This window comes from Coregonus clupeaformis, chromosome 5, assembly GCF_020615455.1.
Source record: "Coregonus clupeaformis isolate EN_2021a chromosome 5, ASM2061545v1, whole genome shotgun sequence".
Taxonomy (NCBI): domain Eukaryota; kingdom Metazoa; phylum Chordata; class Actinopteri; order Salmoniformes; family Salmonidae; genus Coregonus; species Coregonus clupeaformis.
In genome coordinates this window covers 17,069,958-17,090,649 of record NC_059196.1, presented here as the reverse complement: position 1 = coordinate 17,090,649, position 20,692 = coordinate 17,069,958, and the positions used below count along the sequence as shown (strand labels likewise).

At 42.4% G+C, this 20,692-nt stretch overlaps 1 protein-coding gene across 3 annotated transcripts in view; it reads right to left on the bottom strand.

Annotated features, from left to right (window-relative positions):
• LOC121563519 (limbic system-associated membrane protein) overlaps window positions 1–20,692 on the bottom strand; it is a 1,168,857-nt gene that overhangs the window by 397,786 nt on the left and 750,379 nt on the right. Inside the window, exon 1 of one of the 3 annotated variants that reach the window (XM_041875419.2) lies at window positions 17,919–18,134. The exons of the other annotated variants lie outside the window; for them this stretch is intronic. Within the exon in view, the coding sequence (XP_041731353.1) occupies window positions 17,919–17,982 (64 nt within the window). The 5' untranslated portion in view covers window positions 17,983–18,134. Of the gene's footprint in view, window positions 1–17,918; window positions 18,135–20,692 lie in introns of those variants that run through there. 3 annotated transcript variants of the gene reach the window in all.

The window sequence follows — 20,692 nt, the reverse complement described above, 5'->3', positions numbered from 1 at the left end:
ATTTTAGAATAAGGCTGTAACGTAAAAAAATGTGGAAAAAGTCAAGTGGTCTGAATACTTTCCGAATGCACTGTACTTAGCTAGCAAATGCAGCTAGCTAGTTTAACCTACTCAAACACTCTGCTCAAATAGAGGGATGCTATCTTAGCTAGCTGGCTATGACTACCAAGTCAAGGTAAGCTTTTGCTAATTTATTGCCACCGGGGCCCGCCGGTGTAAGTGCTAAACTGCTTACTGACTGTACACTGTAACGTTACTGCATGAGTGTAGCGGGTTCACTAACGCGTTAGTTATATTAGCTATGTTGACTATGACGTTACTTTAGCTAATATGGTGACAACAATGTAGTCTGTGTGTAGCAGTTATGATATGGTTTGGCTTGGAAAGGTTTTTTCGCCTGGTCACATACAGATGACGTGGTGTGCATTGAAGTCCAGAAGCGAAGGGAAAAGGTGAGAGGAGAGGGCATTGATGCGAGAAGGAATACAATGTGGCTGCTATGAAAGTTAACTGTGTTTACGCGTAATAAGGGGTCTATTCATTCTGCTGATTCTGTTGAAAAACTTTTCTTAAAACGGAAGCAAATGGAACAAAACGGGTATATGTATACCAATAGAAACTCTCGTTTGCAACTGTTGGACTAATGATTACACCCTATATCAGCTAGATGCAGGCAAGTGTGTGCAAGGCGGTATTGAATGTGTCACTGTCTGTCACCTCACATTTTTCTCTCGACCTGTGTGCACCTACGTTGTAAACTTTCATTCATAGGCTAGGTTGTAGCAACCTCATGATAGGTGTAGGGAAAATTAAGAGTATCATGTAGTAGCCTAAAACTATCGCTGTTACATTGAACTGGGTGAATGGAATATGAATGACAGTCATCCAATATGCTGTAATAGAAATAAGGCCATGCTCATTAAATAAAATAATAGTCCTCCCTCATCTTAAACGGCACTGACCGCCACTGGAGTTTACACAGCCTTACTCAAGGTTTCAGGGCTGTGATAATGAACAAACAGCAGCAATATCAGGCAGTTTTGTCTGCTTCTCTGTGCCTGTGTGTATCCGATACTTTTTTCTGATAAACCAGGGGGGATCTCTTAACAGATCTCATACAAAAAACACTGTACTGTAGAAGACACTTGCATTTTACTTTAAGATGAAGCAAGGCCACTTTTTAATCAAGGAATGCTTGTAGGCCTACCAACCTTACCTGGTCTCCTCTATGAGCATGGTTGAATGGTTTCAAACATCTCCAATCTGTATTTTTAACAACAAAAAAGGATTCAAACAACATTGTCACTTTCTCATCTAGAGTGCTCATATCAGATGTGGAAATCTGAGGTCTTTTGAAAAGCTAATGAAGGTGCAATTTACAGTGGGGAAAAAAAGTATTTAGTCAGCCACCAATTGTGCAAGTTCTCCCACTTAAAAAGATGAGAGAGGCCTGTAATTTTCATCATAGGTACACGTCAACTATGACAGACAAAATGAGGAAAAAAAATCCAGAAAATCACATTGTAGGATTTTTAATGAATTTATTTGCAAATTATGGTGGAAAAAAAGTATTTGGTCAACAACAAAAGTTTCTCAATACTTTGTTATATACCCTTTGTTGGCAATGACACAGGTCAAACGTTTTCTGTAAGTCTTCACAAGGTTTTCACACACTGTTGCTGGTATTTTGGCCCATTCCTCCATGCAGATCTCCTCTAGAGCAGTGATGTTTTGGGGCTGTTGCTGGGCAACACAGACTTTCAACTCCCTCCAAAGATTTTCTATGGGGTTGAGATCTGGAGACTGGCTAGGCCACTCCAGGACCTTGAAATGCTTCTTACGAAGCCACTCCTTCGTTGCCCGGGCGGTGTGTTTGGGATCATTGTCATGCTGAAAGACCCAGCCACGTTTCATCTTCAATGCCCTTGCTGATGGAAGGAGGTTTTCACTCAAAATCTCACGATACATGGCCCCATTCATTCTTTCCTTTACACGGATCAGTCGTCCTGGTCCCTTTGCAGAAAAAACAGCCCCAAAGCATGATGTTTCCACCCCCATGCTTCACAGTAGGTATGGTGTTCTTTGGATGCAACTCAGCATTCTTTGTCCTCCAAACACGACGAGTTGAGTTTTTACCAAAAAGTTCTATTTTGGTTTCATCTGACCATATGACATTCTCCCAATCCTCTTCTGGATCATCCAAATGCACTCTAGCAAACTTCAGACGGGCCTGGACATGTACTGGCTTAAGCAGGGGGACACGTCTGGCACTGCAGGAATTGAGTCCCTGGCGGCGTAGTGTGTTACTGATGGTAGGCTTTGTTACTTTGGTCCCAGCTCTCTGCAGGTCATTCACTAGGTCCCCCCGTGTGGTTCTGGGATTTTTGCTCACCGTTCTTGTGATCATTTTGACCCCACGGTGTGAGATCTTGCGTGGAGCCCCAGATCGAGGGAGATTATCAGTGGTCTTGTATGTCTTCCATTTCCTAATAATTGCTCCCACAGTTGATTTCTTCAAACCAAGCTGCTTACCTATTGCAGATTCAGTCTTCCCAGCCTGGTGCAGGTCTACAATTTTGTTTCTGGTGTCCTTTGACAGCTCTTTGGTCTTGGCCATAGTGGAGTTTGGAGTGTGACTGTTTGAGGTTGTGGACAGGTGTCTTTTATAGTGATAACAAGTTCAAACAGGTGCCATTAATACAGGTAACGAGTGGAGGACAGAGGAGCCTCTTAAAGAAGAAGTTACAGGTCTGTGAGAGCCAGAAATCTTGCTTGTTTGTAGGTGACCAAATACTTATTTTCCACCATAATATGCAAATAAATTCATTAAAAATCCTACAATGTGATTTTCTGGATTTTCTTTTCTCAATTTGTCTGTCATAGTTGACATGTACCTATGATGAAAATTACAGGCCTCTCATCTTTTTAAGTGGGAGAACTTGCACAATTGGTGGCTGACTAAATACTTTTTTTCCCCACTGTAAGTGTTATTAAATGCTTTTGTTATCACCCCTTCACATCAACCCCAAAGTGTGGCGTCTGCCACAGTCCCACATTGAAAATCCACAATTCAATAACAAATGTGAGTCAGTTAACAGCATCACTTTAATGTCTGTTTATCTGTTGTCATTATCATCTGTTTGTGTGTATTCATTACCTCTGAAGACCACCACTAATCCTGGGAAACTTTCAGGCGCAAACACAAATCGTTTTTCATCTAAAAAGGAACTTTTCATCCACATTAAATTAGTGTCTTGATTTTCTTGATGTTTATTTGCAGACATCCATTGCCGCTCACTTTTGATCTCAGACCGTTTTCATCTCATTTAGAGAATGAAAACAGAACATCAACACAGCAAAACAGAAAACTACATAGACAGTCAATCTCAGAGGACTTGAAAGGCAAGGTGGACAGACATCTGCACAGAAAAAGCCGTCTTTAGACGTTTTACATGTAGAGATCAGTGATGTAGTGGGAAAAAAATTGGTGGGAAAATGCTGGTCTCCGTTCGAGGTGAATAAAATACCGTAAACAGAGTTTACATGTGTTTACCCTTCAATACACCACTGGTCTTGATACAGTAATTACACAGAGACTGATAATGTCATTATAGTAACATATAATGTACAGTACCAGTCAAAAGTTTGGACACACCTACTCATTCAAGGGTTTTTCTTTATTTTTACTATTTTCTACATTGTAGAATAATAGTGAAGACATCAAAACTATGAAATAACACATATGGAATCATGTAGTATCCAAAAAAAGTGTTAAACAAATCAAAATATACTTCAAATAGCCACTGTAGGTAAAAAGTCACCGTACGTGTCTTGTATAATAATATATGCCATTTAGCAGACGCATATATTTTACATATGGGTGGTCCTGGGAATCGAACCCACTATCCTGGGCTTGTAAGCACCATGCTCTACCACAGTGTTTCCCAAACTCGGTCCTCGGGACCCCAAGGGTTGCACGTTTAGTTTTTTGTCCTTGCACTACACAGCTGATTCACATAACCAACTCATCATCAAGCTTTGATTATTTTAATAATCTGTGTAGTGCTAGGGCAAAAACCGAAACGTGCACCCCTTGGGGTCCCGAGGACTGAGTATGGGAAATGCTGCCCTACCAACTGAGCTACAGAGGACCATTTATATAGAACATTTTACCGTGAGTAAACATAATTAATGTCAGCTAAGGTGACTATGTTAGTGGTGAATTTAAAAAGTTGCCAAGTAATGATATAACCAACTGCCTGTAAAGCTTGAGACAATCATTTGTTTTCCCTTTTAAAATCATAATCAATAAAGACCAGTGAACCAAATTGTCTCATTGAAATATAATCCTTACTATATTTGGAGCCACATGAAGAATGTGACATTGAAAGCGCCAGATAGCCACCCAGCCAACATCTTCAATGAAATGTAATGCCACTTGAAATGTCTGAGATTTTCTCTCTGCAGTTCCCATGAGCTTTTAACATTGCAAGAAATGATCCGTTTCAATATATCACTGCAGCATAGCCTGTTCGTTGTCCAAGTGTTTTCTAGCTACTGTTAATGTAACTCATGGGGAAACAGCAAAGATCTGAAAACAAGCTTTTGTTAATGCTATGGTGTATTGATAATGCTTTGGGAAAGTGATAAAAAATGTTTTACTATATGGTAGGCTATATTCTAATCATTTTCAATACTAGATTAAATACTTCACTTTTGCTTGATATTATATGCACAAGGGTAAATCCATAATTATTTAAATGTACACAGTTTGCTGTGAAGGTGGTCATGGTGTCAGGGGGGTGTTAGTGACAGCTAACCCCCAGATCCAAATCAACAGAGCTTGGCAGTTTGTTTTCAGGTGCATTTACATTATATTAAGACTGTGGCATGAGGCGACGACAGGGGAAAAGCAGGCATCATTAAGCACTTTGACAGCATGCATATGTGATGATGTGACACACAGTCTTGCAGGAGGCTGGCTAATACACCAGTCTATTATCTGTCAGCACATCATTGCCTCGCTCTCATGGATCGGACCCTCCTCTCTATTGACAGAAGGCCTAACAGCTAAAATGTGTGTGTGCGTGCGGCCTCAATGGATGGGAGGGAAGGGAACCTGCTATCAGCCCGTCCAGATATTCTAGAGAGCTGCCTAGCAGCACAAATAGTCTGTGCTCCGCAACTTTTACAGCTTCATCGCGCCAGGACAGAAATGTGGCAACAAGCCAAGTGAACAATTAAAAGACATCCATTTTGGAAGCTAACAAGCCATTTGCCCCACAACATGGGCTTTGGACTGTAAATACAAATCATATACAAGCCAACAGGACAAAGATGCGAAGTAGGTGAGGCCAGTGAGGCTCTCCTAAAAGCATTGGAATACTATTAAGTCTGTCGCTGTTGTAGAAGCCAAAAACATGTAAATCATTATAACACTGTGGTTGTTCTGGTTAGTTATAGCCATAGGCACCATGTTCTTACCACTGGATATTACCCAGGTCTTCAGTGCGAGACACTAAGTGATAATGAAAGAGGAAATTAGCCATGACATGTCAAGGGCCATAACTCTTGAAGGGTATTTTTGAAGAACATTTACCAAACTAATCTACAGTGCATTCGAACATATTCTAAAATGGATTAAAAAATATATATATATTCTGCACACTCTACACACAATACCCCATAATAACAAAGCGAAAACAGGTTTATTTAACAGCAAATTTATAAAAAAAGAAAACACAGAAATACCTTATTTACATAAGTATTCAGACCCTTTGCTATGAGACTCGTAATTGAGCTCAGCTGCATCCTGTTTCCCTTGATCATCCTTGAGATGTTTCTACAACTTAATTGGAGTCCACCTGTGGTAAAATAAATTGATTGGACAAGATTTGGAAAGGCACACATCTGTCTATATAAGGTCCCACAGTTGACAGTGCATGTCAGAGCAAAAACAAAGCCATGAGGTCGAAGTAATTGTCCGTTGAGCTCCGAGACAGGATTGTGTCGAAGCACAGATCTGGGGAAAGGTATTAAAAAATGTCTGCAGCATTGAAGGTCCCCAAGAACACAGTGGCCTCCATCATTCCTAAATGGAAGAAGTTTGGAACCACCAAGACTCTTCCTAGAGCTGGCCGCCTGGACAAACTGAGCAATCGGGAGAGAAGGGCCAGTCACTCTGACAGAGCTCCAGAGTTCCTCTGTGGAGATCGGAGAACCTTCCAGAAGGACAAACATCTCTGCAGCACTCCACCAATCAGGCCTTTATGGTAGAGTGGCCAGACGGAACCCACTCCTCAGTAAAAGGTACAAGACAGCCCTCTTAGAGTTTGCCAAAAGGCAACTAAAGGACTCTCAGACCATGAGAAACAAGATTCTCTGGTCTGATGAAACCAAGATTAAACTCTTTGGCCTCAATGCCAAGCGTCACTTCTGGAGGAAACTTGGCACCATCCCTACAGTGTAGCATGGTGGTAGCAGCATCATGCTGTGGGGATGTTTTTCAGCGGCAGGGACTGGGAGACTAGTCAGGGAAAGATGAATGGAGCAAAGTACAGAGAGATCCTTGATGAAAACTTGCTCCAGAGCGCTCAGGACCTCAGACTGGGGCAAAGGTTCACCTTCCAACAGGACAACGACTATAAGCACACAGCCAAGACAATGCAGGAATGGCTTCGGGACAAGTCTCTGAATGACCTTGAGTGGCCCAGCCAGCCCGGACTTGAACCCGATCGAACATCTCTGGAGAAACCTGAAAATAGCTGTGCAGCGACACTCCCCATCCAACCTGACAGAGCTGGAGGATCTGCAGAGAAGAATGGGAAAAACTCCCCAAATACAGGTGTGCCAAGCTTGTAGCGTCATACCCAAGAAGAGACGAGGCTGTAATCGTTGCCAAAGGTGCTACAACAAAGTATTGAGTAAAGGGTCTGAATAGTTATGTAAATGTAATATTTCAGTTTTTTCCTGTTAATACATTTGCAACAATTTCTAAAAACCTGTTTTTGCTTTGTCATTATGGGGTATTGTGTGTAGATTGATGAGAAGAAAAAATGATTTAATCAATTTTAGAATAAGGCTGTAACGTAACAAAATGTGGAAAAAGTCAAGGGGTCTGAATACTTTCAGAATGCACTGTATGTGTCATTGATTGTGAGCTGGGATCAGAATGACTTTATTCTATCTAGCTTGTACAAGGCATTGCAAAGAGTTTATAATTCCCCTTTTTTATACATAGTCGGTAAGGTGAGTGTAAAAAAAAAAGGGGGTTGTTTTTTCATCAATGACAACCCTACTACGAGTGTGTAATCCATTCTCACCTATGCAAATCACTTTACAGTAGACCTCCTCTCTAACAGCAAACCAATACTGTCCCTGCAGGGGCTCATCCTCTTCCCTTCTGGCTATAAACAGACCCAAACGTAAACAAAGCTCCATCCATAGGTCCCCCCTCTCCCTAGTCAGACCGACCCGAGCCAACATGTCAGAGTTACTGCAGGAGTTCAAGGACAGAGCGGTGCAGCTTTGCCACAGTGTTATGTTGTGTGTCTCCTGGTGAAAGGGATTCTGCTCTCCACTGCTTTATTTTCACTCAATAGAATGCCAGCACTACAGGGGACCCCAAGCGCCAGACCGAGCCAAGGACATTTGCACAGTAAAAGTAAACAACCGCGCCATCCCACAGATTGAGATGCCTTCTGTTTCTTGGGTCTCACGTGGCTGTGTGTGTGTGATCGATGCCTGGCAAAGTCCCCTCACTTCCTTCCTCCGATCCACCCTCCCAGAGTGTGGTCGGCCATTTTACCCGCCAAGAAGGTAATCTCCGGTTTGCATAAAGCCAGTGTGGCTCTCGTCAATGCGATGGACACACGCTATGGAACACCTTTCGTCGTTGATCACAGATGTCCTCTCCAAGATTTTGATTAGATTCTGGATGCACCAGGATGCCACACTGGGAGAAGGAGTTCCTAAACACTCTCTCCAAATCAACAATCAGCCACAAATGTGTGTGTGTGTGAGAGAGAGTAGGTCTAAACCAAATAGCACTGCAATAGGCCCCTTTCTGTGTTTGCAAACATTGCCGCACGAGGATGATGCGCGCAAGTTGGTGGCAGAACTCGGGGGAGTTCTTATAGAACGCTAGTAAAAAAAGCCGCTATTTACATGTTGCTTATTAGAATTGGATTTTAAGGCTTGTATGAATGTCCTGCTTAATATAACATTTGTGTCATCATCGCAAATCAACTGCATTATACATAAAAAACACTTCAACTTCAACCAGTAAAATGTCTCTTTGGCTAGCTTTTGCTACAGCCTATATCAATGAGCGTTAGCATTCTAGCTAACAACTGCTGCATCCACAATAGTTATTTTGTAAAGATCACAACCAAATATAACCTTAGCGACTGTTCAAGCAAGAATCAAAACATCATTGTAAGCCATTGTAACCCAAAATAGTTATTTTGTTTAGAAGTTATAAAAACATGTAAATCTAGATGGCTTTCTTACTGCAGCCAACAGTCGCGCACATCTGTGCTTGACGTCATTGTGTCATGTACTGGAAAGGGGTCTATAGCGATGAAAGTCATCCAACCCAATATAACACTGTATATCAATCAGACCTGTGTGACCACACAAACCACAGACCAGTAGATAAATATATGTTGGGATATGATGCCACTAATAGGGGGTACTAAATCCTCTGACAACAGGATCCAATACTGCAGTATGTTTGAATCATGGATCATCATGATTGAATGTAATATGATACAGCATTCTCATGTTAAAGCAGAACGACTGGTGACTGTCATCGCTGGTTGCAGCCATATTCATCATCTGATAATGTACCATTTGAAATCTCTACAGGCAAATGAATGCTTCCCGGAAAACATGATGCTAATTTGGCTGCTAAAAATGACAAAATCCTGATTAAAGATCATGATGGAGTCGCATTAGTCTCCGGATCTCATGTTGATTAACAATTCAAAACCCAGGGTTGATATTGAGAGTTTCCCATAAACAAGTCAGTAAATTATTCAAGACTGAAATCATGCTGGCTCAGTGACAAAAAATGTATTATTTCTGGTAATGTAAGGGGTGTCTGCGAAAATGAAAAACTCATTAAAATAATATCAGGAAGACATGTTTGATCACCAAAGCGAGCTAGACCAGCCAGAGGACAGTGTTAGATGTGGGAAAGATAGCATGATTAAATGTGATAGATCATCTTTTCTATTTCTCTGGACATTCAGTATATAGAACAAAGACAAGACAAGCTACCCCCAAGTGAATGCTTAGTGTTATGTGGTATGAATTGACCTTTTTAATAATGGAAGATAAATATTTTGACAGCCTAAATAAATAAAAAATGTCACGGCTGGTGCTCAAATGAATGACCGCTAATGCGCAATGCTTGTCTTTTACCCAAACATAGGGGCTCATGGTAAAAGCCAAGCACATCATAGGAGAAACCATGGCTGTCTGGAAGCGTTACTAGCTGTCAAATCCTTGCGTCCTCGTTCCTCAATTCCTTTCTAAATTCATTTGAAATTGAGAAAACAAAAGGAGGAGGCAAGGACTTGACGGCTAATAACGCTTTCAGACAAAGACTATGTAGTCTATTGTTACATGTAACGTCTGCTTTGTTGCACACACTACTTGTCTGGAAAGAAACAAGACTCATAAAACGTCTTCAACCAGTCTGTTTAAATGTTCAAATACAACTTTCATAATGTGAAGCAAGCATATTTTAAATCTTAATGTTTGTTTCATACTGTCAACCTAAGTGCTAGGCTTCAATTGTTTTTCAAAGTCAGTGCCTCTAGTACTGACCACCAACCACTCTGGGGTAAGATGCTTGTATATTTTGAGAATGGGAGCTTGGAGTATTCAAGCCGCCGAAGATGTTCTCTCTTAGTAGATGCACATCGCTCATTGAGTCACTGCAAAGCAGAGGCAAAAATACAGGATGAAAGGGCCAGTGAATGTGTCCCATAACAGCTGGCCCTACATGGGGTGGAAGCCTAATTTAGATTGCTGCGATAACTGGGGGAGGAAGAAAATATCTGGGCTACTTCTTTATTTTGCATGTGGTTCCAAATGCCTTTTCAAGTCTCTCTCCTTTTCTTTCTCAGGCTCATTTTGGCTCCTGAAGGAGGAATGCTGGGCACGATGTCATCTAAGCTCACCCAGAATTTCCTCACAAACCAATTAAGGATTCCTCCCGTGTTGCTGCTGCCAGCTCTCTGCTCCCACTCCCCGCTCCCTGTAGGAATGAGCAGGAGCAGGAGCAGGCCCGAAGCAGTCATGCCTGGGAAATATAATAAACCTCAAATGTGTTATTAGTGGCTGTCATAATGAAGAAATTAAAGAACAGACTGCCGAACGCAATGACACAACAGACTGGTGGAGCAGTTCTTAAAAGGATCACCGTGTCAGAATAAGGATTAAGAAAGAAAGAGAGCAGAACACCCCATTATTCTTGCCAGAAGAATGTCTGTCCTTCAGCGCACCAACAATACTACTCTACAAAATGTGTTTATGCAGTGGTTATACAGTAAAAAAAGCTCACAGATTCTTGATCCTTCTCAGACATACTGCTCTGTTGTCAGGATACCTCATATTGTGCTACTTTGATAAACTACCCTGTTTGGAAGACTGAAGATATCTACAGTCATACCTTCTGGATATTCCTGTGATGTAGCATTGGCAAACACACAAACACACACGTACTGTACATCTAAACCAGCTGTTTACATTTACATTTTTTACATTTTAGTCATTTAGCAGACGCTCTTAACCAGAGCGACTTACAGGAGCAATTAGGGTCAAGTGCCTTGCTCAAGGGCACATTAACGTCATTTAGCAGACGCTCTTAGCCAGAGCGACTCACAAATTGGTACGTTCACCCCTATAGCCAGTGGGATAACCACTTTACAATTTGGGGGGGTTAGAAGGATTACTTTATCCTATCCCAGGTATTCCTTAAAGAGGTGGGGTTTCAAATGTCTCCGGAAGGTGGTGAGTGACTCCGCTGTCCTGGCGTCGTGAGGGAGCTTGTTCCACCATTGGGGTGCCAGAGCAGCGAACAGTTTTGACTGGGCTGAGGGGGGAGCTATGCTTCCGCAGAGGAAGGGAGCCAGCAGGCCAGAGGTGGATGAACGAAATGCCCTCGTTTGGGTGTAGGGACTGATCAGAGCCTGAAGGTACAGAGGTGCCGTTCCCCTCACTGCTCCATAGGCAAGCACCATGGTCTTGTAGCGGATGCGAGCTTCAACTGGAAGCCAGTGGAGTGTGCGGAGGAGGGGGGTGACGTGAGAGAACTTGGGAAGGTTGAACACCAGACGGGCTGCGGCATTCTGGATGAGTTGTAGGGGTTTAATGGCACAGGCAGGGAGGCCAGCCAACAGCGAGTTGCAGTAGTCCAGACGGGAGATGACAAGTGCCTGGATTAGGACCTGTGCCGCTTCTTGTGTAAGGCAGGGTCGTACTCTCCGAATGTTGTAGAGCATGAACCTGCAGGAGCGGGTCACCGCCTTGATGTTGGCGGAGAACGACAGGGTGTTGTCCAGGGTCACGCCTAGGCTCTTCGCACTCTGGGAGGAGGACACAGCGGAGTTGTCAACCGTGATGGCGAGATCATGGAACGGGCAGTCCTTCCCCGGGAGGAAGAGCAGCTCCGTCTTGCCAGGGTTCAGCTTGAGGTGGTGATCTGTCATCCATACTGATATGTCTGCCAGACATGCAGAGATGCGATTCGCCACCTGGTTATCAGAAGGGGGAAAGCTGTTCTCTTCACTCCTTAACATTGTCAATGATTTATCTTCAGGCAATTAGCCGACCTCACAAAGGGATCACGGGAGGATAAATTACTATGACAAATAATGTCATTACATTAATTGATACCGTATCAATCATCACCTGAGCAAAAAAAATAGTTATGATCGGAATGAAATGCCATTACAGGTGCTGTGTAGTACCTATAGGTAATTTGGCAAACATAATGATGTTCCTCTGTGTGTTGCTGTACATTTTTAATAGTCCATGTAGGCCTCTGAGCTTCAACAAACAAGGGAAATAGGAGGGGTGCTCAACAACAATGACAATAATACAGTGATAGAGCTTACCCAAGAAAAACATCACAAAAAGGACTAATTCCTGGTAAACAAGCAATAGGTAGACATAAATATCTTCTTAACTCAGACTTTATTCTATGATCGGATGTATACATAAGTCGCTTTGGATAAAAGCGTCTGCTAAATGGCATATTATTATTATATTATTATATACAGGTCCTGACGTTTAGACGTCACATGACCTCTTTCTGAGAGATCCATTTTTAATGTCTCACTCGCATTCCAATGTGTGGAGCAGCTTACCACAGCCCAGGTACCTTTACAATGGCAGTCAGTGTGTGTCCCACTTTTCTATACGCAATAGTCATCTACTGTAACTCCATTAGTGCATTGGGATTTGGTGATTCATTATCGGACTGGTAACAAGATCAAGTTTTCGAGGAAAACAGCGCTTACAACCATTTTTTCCTACGACTGAACTCAAAGTGAAAAAGATACTAATTAAAATTACAGTGTGTAATTTCCTCATATTAAATCTCATGAGGATAGGTTCGGCACCCCGATAAACAAGAAAATAGAAAAACACTGTTGCACGCATGTCAAACCAACATGCTGTCTGGCTGGTGGAAAGACTGGAAACAGAACTAAAACTAAAAGCCTCAGGTTAATAACAACTCTCTAAAGCTCAGAGTCTAAATATTGTAAACAGAACATTCACCATGACAGCACTATCTGTCTGTCAGTGGTTGTTTCTTATAGTCTATTACGAGGGAAACCGCGGTCTGAAACGGATCCATTCACAATTATGAAGTCGATCTTAATTACGGAGCTTTGGGGAAACAGGTAAGGGTCTGGATTCCAGAGGAGAAGGATGGCAGTGGATATTAAAGGGAACATGAGACAAATTGCTTTCCTGCGAGGTTCACCACACCCTAACATTTCTTGAGACATTTTGTATCATTTACAATCTAGAGAGATTAATAATTATTATTAGTTGACATTTCCCAGCCACATGTGGATAAAATCGCTAGAATCAATTCCAGTTTGAATGTCTTCCGGGAATGCAGGAGATTTGCCAGTCAAGCCAAGATGAAACCAGAAGGCTTGAAACTCAAGGAAGTGTTTGTCAAACACTATAAGAGACAAAATGGAGTATGTGGTCTGGGAAACAAGCTGTGTATTAAGTCCTCCAATGAAAGAGTGTTTTAATATCTTAATATCTTAATGCCACTCCCGAGTGGCGCAGTGGTCTAAGATCCAGGCTCTGTCGTAGCCGGCCGCGACCGGGAGACCCATGGGGCGGCGCACAATTGGCCCAGCGTTGTCCAGGGTAGGGGAGGGAATGGCCGGCAGGGATGTAGCTCAGTAGAGCATGGCGTTTGCAACGCCAGGGTTGTGGGTTCGATTCCCACGGGGGGCCAGTATAAAAAATGAATGTATGCACTAACTGTAAGTCGCTCTGGATAAGAGTGTCTGCTAAATGACTAAAAATGTAAATGTAAAGACTACACTCTGGTAGTGAGATGGAACTTGATGTTTCCGAGCCTATTCTGGAGTCACTGAAGCACACTATTACGTATGCCAGTTGTTGTAGAGAGGACTGGTAAAACAAAGGCTAGGTACGTATTAGCCCAGGTACCAAACAGAAAGATACTGTATGTCCCTAAATATGTAATTTATCCTGATAAAACCTAAGTGCCTGTGTGCATGTAAGACACACCAACGACATCCTCACCCAGCAAACAGCTGGCAAACAACTGCACTTGATAAAAAATGCAGACGAGTGGCTGAGTAGGCCGGTTATAGAGGTCAGGAATCAGGATCAGACGGGCTTGTTCAAGACATGCACAGAAGGAGTATTGCGGTCTTCATTACAACAGTGGCACACTACTTCTATACACGCATCACTATGAAAGGAAGTAAAACCTCTGAAGTTGGATTTCAAGATCAGATTCAGAGAGAACGTAATGTCAGGGACTGTAAGGCAGAGGAATAATACTACTAATAAGAGTCTCCTCATTTCATCTTCATTTAGTTATTAGAAGACTTTCTATAAACATGTGTAGTACAATATCTATCTGCCAAATTCCAACATTGTGTATGAAGATAAATTGATTTGATATTTGCATAGGGGTATAATTTGTCTTCCCTCTACTCATTTGTACAGCTTCTCCATTCTCCAACTTCAGCTGTGATGCATTTGTCAGTTTCTCTTGTAAGAGAATAAAGTATGTGGATTCCAACCTGCATCATAGTTATTGTGATTCTGATTGGAATAGGAGTGCTCCATAGAGTCGAGAGATACAGCTAGTCTTCCTGAAACCTTATTGGTTATGATGATACTGAAATCAAATTAAAAAAGAGTTCACACTTAGAAAGTGATTTTGTATGGATGCTGATTAGAAATGCATCACTTGAATCAACAACAAAGAGACGTGAGAACTGCCAGAAGATGGACTCTTGGAGTATATAAAAGCAATCTGCTAAATAATGTCGCCACTGCATCCGCTGCACGTGCTTTCACTTTGTGAAGGAAATGTCAGATAAATGCTAACAAAATGTGTTATTAATAGAACTAAATGCAGTCAACCCTGTCATATATTACAAAGGTCTGGGGGCATATAGCCTAAGACAGTATACAGCAGTTTTCATTTCCAAAGTGCACAGATCCTTCTCCTGTGCCCACTGGAGGTACTGAAGAGAGTTTAGCGTAAGCTGCTCAAAGGAGGCAAGCCTGCGCTCTGGAAAACCAACAACAACCGCACTGAGCACATTGACCTGAAGGGATGAGAAGAGAAGCCCCACCAATAGACACCACGTTTACGGTTAGCGATCCGTGTTTCACTCCAAAGTACCAGAGGATCACAGGCACCAGAAGCCTTGTACAGGGAACGCCAAGCTCATTGCAATCTTCCTTGGCTGAGGCTCTGAGAAGTGGAGCGTTGTGGACATTAAAGAGGCTGAAAGCAAGGTGGCGCGGGGGGAGTATAAAGTATAACCGTGTATTGCTACGATTCAGCTCTATTGTGTTTTATTCCAGACCCAACTCATCCCTGTCTCTGCTTCCCTCCCTCCCTCCCTCCCTCTCTCCCTGTGGCCACAGCACAGTATTTACATCATTCCCCAGCCCAGATCACCTCAGAGGAACCCCTGCCACATCCTGCCTACAACCAACCACAGAGACATGGTTGGAACATAGGAAGACCCCCAAAAAACGTCAATTCAGTCAGATCTGTTTCAATAGGGGGAGTCTGTGGTCTCTCGTGAGGAGGAAAAGCACGAGTCCCCAAAGAGAGATAAACGCGGACTCCAGTGAAAGGACCGGCGAGAGAGAGCATCAATACAAATCTTCTGATTGCATTAATTATTCGGACTGTTTAACTCGCTCTTTCCAATTCATTTCTGAATGTGTATGTATTCCCTGTGCGCCTGATATTCTGAAGGTTTATTTAATGGGTATTGGGTAATGTCTCTTAGTTCTCCATCCAAGGCTGTTTTGGGGGTAATCCCAGAAGCCATTCCAAACAGATTACAGAATCTAGCATACTCTGACTTTATTTAAGGAGCGTGCTCGTTTCCGAGGCGATGGCATTATTTCCCTTCAACTAAGCATATTTCACAATCGTGTTCCTCCCATAGGCGTAGTGTGAACTGACCACCACATGTAAGGCAATTACTTGTATTACCGGAAAAAGAAGAAATCAATTCAATTCTATCCATAGCTATCCTACTCCATTTCTGCTATGCCAACTAAGGATAATTGACAAAAGTAATTTTTCCACAGAAAATATTAACAGCATCAACACCATTAAACAACTCTGTACCTCAAGGTTCCTAATACTTTCCATCAGAAAAGGATGAACCAAAAACAAAGAAAGGAAATGCATGGCACAAGGTCAAACAGTTATTTTCTTCCTCTTTGTTCAACTGCAAAGTCAGTTTCTTTTTCAACATACAGTATGTAAGGGGACAATCCACTACTGTATAGTATGTGCTATGAAAGCCCCAAACAGTACATGTGCTCTATGAAGAGCAAATACAGTACATGTGCAATATGAAGCAGCCATACTAAAAACTTGACTTTCGATAGTGATCTATGGTGCAGTTTCATTACTAGTTAACCGTGTTGGCTGCACTGCACTCAGAAGAGGCTCCATCTCCACAGAGAAATTAACGGTTGGCATTTAGAGCAGAATCTCACCCTGCCTAACCCAATTCATTAAACAGATTACCATTATGTTAATACAATAAGAAGGGTAATTTAAAGTTAGATGAAGAGGAAACGTGGGCCAGCGAAGTGGGCCCGATGTGGTCGAAGCCACTGACCTGTGACACCGCCCCAAGGCGTAGATATGGCCAGACTGGTTAAGCATACAGGGTTCTGTTGGAGATCAAAGTGAAAATGCTGCTGTGTCTATCCTGTTGTGATTCCATGTAAACAAACCTATTCAGGGCTCTACTCTGACCTTTTTTACAAGGAGCATGTGTGCGCCTAAGTTGAAAAATGGAGCCGCACACAAAGATATTTGAGATGTTAAAGCTAGAATCTTTCATTTTTCTAGGTGCACTGTTGCTCCTAATTAAAAAGCCCTGCTAGTGTATATTAGGAAGACCTCATACGACAGCCCCTGGCGGTTGCCTATAACATACATTCTGCTGTCATGATATGGCTGACTCATGCATTGCATTTCATAGAGAATATATGAGACATTTCATAAGTTAGAGCTGGAAGCCCCTAATGTTGTTGACCCAGAGGTTGTGGTTTCATTCAAAGCCATTTCCTAATTAAGCCCCATTGAGTTTGAGTTGTTTATTGACTACTGTGCTGAATTTCACAGCCCACCATAACTGCACACACAACTTTCAGAATCAGACAATTAACCAAATTACTTCAATAGTCATGTCACAATGGCAATAATTTACCAAATTAGAATTAGTCTGCACACAGGGGTCCTTGGGTACAGGGTCATCATCAGGAACACCCAAATAACACTGAACCTCTTGGCAACAGCATACAAAAGGAGTTGGACTGAGAAACCAATACCATCACACTATCTGGAGATGAATGAACCAGCTCCCACTTGGTTCATTCCACCCCGCTAATGTCCTTTGGCCTGCAACTCTTCCCCAGGGTCCTTGCTATAGCCTAAATGTATTCTCAGTCAACTCACCTTGTAAAATAAGGCTTGAATAAATTAATAGTGACACTTTTATGTATCATTATTTAGGTTACTGTATTAATTTGTAAATCGATCTGGATAAGAGCGTCTGCTAAATGATGTAAAATTAGTCACTTGACAATGCACCACCTTGCAACTTCAGCCAAGCTTGTTACCTGTCTGATCCTTGAGCTACAGTGAGATCTCACCACAAAGTAGAATGTTCTGTAGGCTACAGTGACAGATGAAGCCATCATCTTCGAAAGCTAATAAAATAAGCCAGACATGAGGAGTGTCATAAGTTCTATAACCACAAAGGGGGGCACAGAAAAATATAGCAACAAGATTCAAACTCAGCAGGGACATCGCAGACAAGTCACTTAAGAAATAATTGAATAACTGGTGGCTTGAGAAATTTGCTATGAACTCTCGCCCCACCACTATTTGTGTCAATCTGAGAGCAATAAATAGCCAAGGATGAACGTCATAAATATGGGGGATAAATAATAAATCGTAGAAGACATCAGAGGTAGCCAGCCGATCAAAGCTGCAAAAGCAGAGGCTCAGCAGGCGTAGGTCCACAAAATGAATTCCTCTGTAACTCCAAACTGAAAAGAGTAATGTGACTGGTACTCTAAAGCAACATAATTATATAAAAAATGAACTACAATGCAACCCCTACCTTGAAATCCAAAGAAGAAAAAGAACGCCGGTATCCAAATTGTGTATATCCAGAAGGAATTCATGTTGTCCTCGTCAGCTGCAAAACCTCTCCTCTCTTGCAATAATTTCGTGAGCAGGCAGTATCGTTTTTTGGTATAAATGATGCTCAGAGGGCGTATAGCTCCAAGGCTATGTCCTAACGCTGCAGAGCACTATACAACTCAAGTGCTCGAGCGCTAAACGCAGCCTTTTTGCAATCACGAATAGTTGTGCGCTTCAGCACTTGCCTCTCCTGGTCGTCACTTCCACCTAGTGGATAAGCAAGTACCTAGAAAAACACAAGTTGGACATCATCTTTTGATTACTTGATGACGATTCTATGCAATCTGTGATAACAATACCATTATTTCCTAAATAAATTCCCACAACCCATGCCAGTTGAAAGAGATCTCTCTAGCTACCTACAACACCTCAACAGCCACACAGCAGTCCTCAAGAGAGGGGTGACCTTTGGCTACCCTCTGTAAACCAATGACAAAGGTCCTCTGTACCGCATGAGGTGTGTCCCTACCAGAGGTGAGAATTGGCAGAGGGCAGGAGAGGAGGATAGCAGCACAGAAATATGTGGAATACTAATAGTGACATTTGGTAAGAGACTGCTTTATTCAGCCTGCAGGCAAGGTGGGGGCGGGCTGTTTGTAAAGACACTTGAGACTAATCAAAGTCCAGGGGACCTTACTCACTAGAAAATAGCCTGTGAGAGAGAGGACAGAGAGGGAGAGTGGCATAGAGAGAGAGGGAGAGGCAGGGAAAATTTTTCCCATTTAATGTGCTCTATTCCTCTCTCTCTACTGCCTGCTAAACACTGTCCTCTCATCTACTGTTTTACATGTCCACAACTGACAGCAAGGCTAAAACAGACAAATCCTGCAAATTCATTCAGTGTGGTAACCCTGTCTTTTTTTGTGATAAAGCATTGTTTTTTCTTACTGAATCTTACTAGATTTGATTGTGATAGCAATGAAAGCAGATGCTGCCTGAATAGGCTGTTGTATTCCAGCTTCTAATGCTGCGTCTCCTCTTGTAAACCCTGGTGAGCTACATGACTGGTGTTGCTGAATTGAATTATGCTCAGATCCTTGTCAATTGTTAAGTATGAATGCCAAAGACATTACAGCTTCAATAATTGAAAATAAAAATAAAAGTGGCTCAGGAGGATGTCTGGATGTGATGCATAACACACCTTATTGAATATTGAATTACCCTGATTCTCGACCTGCTATAGACTACCATGTGAACCACTAGCTTTTCATTATGCAATGCTCTGCTAGAGAACCCTTGTGTGTACACAATTCACATTCAAGGCTGAATAGTATTAATGTTACTCTGATATAGTAATCAATGAGATCCCTGCATGCAAAGCCAAACGGTATCCCATTAGAATGTATTTACGAGCAGCATGTACAGTGGGGGAAAAAAGTATTTAGTCAGCCACCAATTGTGCAAGTTCTCCCACTTAAAAAGATGAGAGAGGCCTGTAATTTTCATCATAGGTACACGTCAACTATGACAGACAAAATGAGAAGGAGAAAAATCCAAAAAATCACATTGTAGGATTTTTAATGAATTTATTTGCAAATTATGGTGGAAAATAAGTATTTGGTCAATAACAAAAGTTTCTCAATACTTTGTTATATACCCTTTGTTGGCAATGACACAGGTCAAACGTTTTCTGTAAGTCTTCACAAGGTTTTCACACACTGTTGCTGGTATTTTGGCCCATTCCTCCATGCAGATCTCCTCTAGAGCAGTGATGTTTTGGGGCTGTCGCTGGGCAACACGGACTTTCAACTCTCTCCAAAGATTTTCTATGGGGTTGAGATCTGGAGACTGGCTAGACCACTCCAGGACCTTGAAATGCTTCTTACGAAGCCACTCCTTCGTTGCCTGGGCGGTGTGTTTGGGATCATCGTCATGCTGAAAGACCCAGCCACGTTTCATCTTCAATGCCCTTGCTGATGGAAGGAGGTTTTCACTCAAAATCTCACGAAACATGGCCCCATTCATTCTTTCCTTTACACGGATCAGTCGTCCTGGTCCCTTTGCAGAAAAACAGCCCCAAAGCATGATGTTTCCACCCCCATGCTTCACAGTAGGTATGGTGTTCTTTGGATGCAACTCAGCATTCTTTGTCCTCCAAACACGACGAGTTGAGTTTTTACCAAAAAGTTATATTTTGGTTTCATCTGACCATATGACATTCTCCCAATCCTCTTCTGGATCATCCAAATGCACTCTAGCAAACTTCAGACGGGCCTGGACATGTACTGGCTTAAGCAGGGGGACACGTCTGGCACTGCAGGATTTGAGTCCCTGGCGGCGTAGTGTGTTACTGATGGTAGGCTTTGTTACTTTGGTCCAGGCTCTCTGCAGGTCATTCACTAGGTCCCCCCGTGTGGTTCTGGGATTTTTGCTCACCATTCTTGTGATCATTTTGACCCCACGGGGTGAGATCTAGCGTGGAGCCCCAGATCGAGGGAGATTATCAGTGGTCTTGTATGTCTTCCATTTCCTAATAATTGCTCCCACAGTTGATTTCTTCAAACCAACATTTACATTTTACATTTGAGTCATTTAGCAGACGCTCTTAACCAGAGCAACTTACAGTTAGTGAGTGCATACATTATTTTTCATTTTTCATACTGGCCCCCCATGTGAATCGAACCCACAACCCTGGCGTTGCAAACGTCATGCTCTACCAACTGAGCTATATCCCTGCCTTGCAATCCCTCC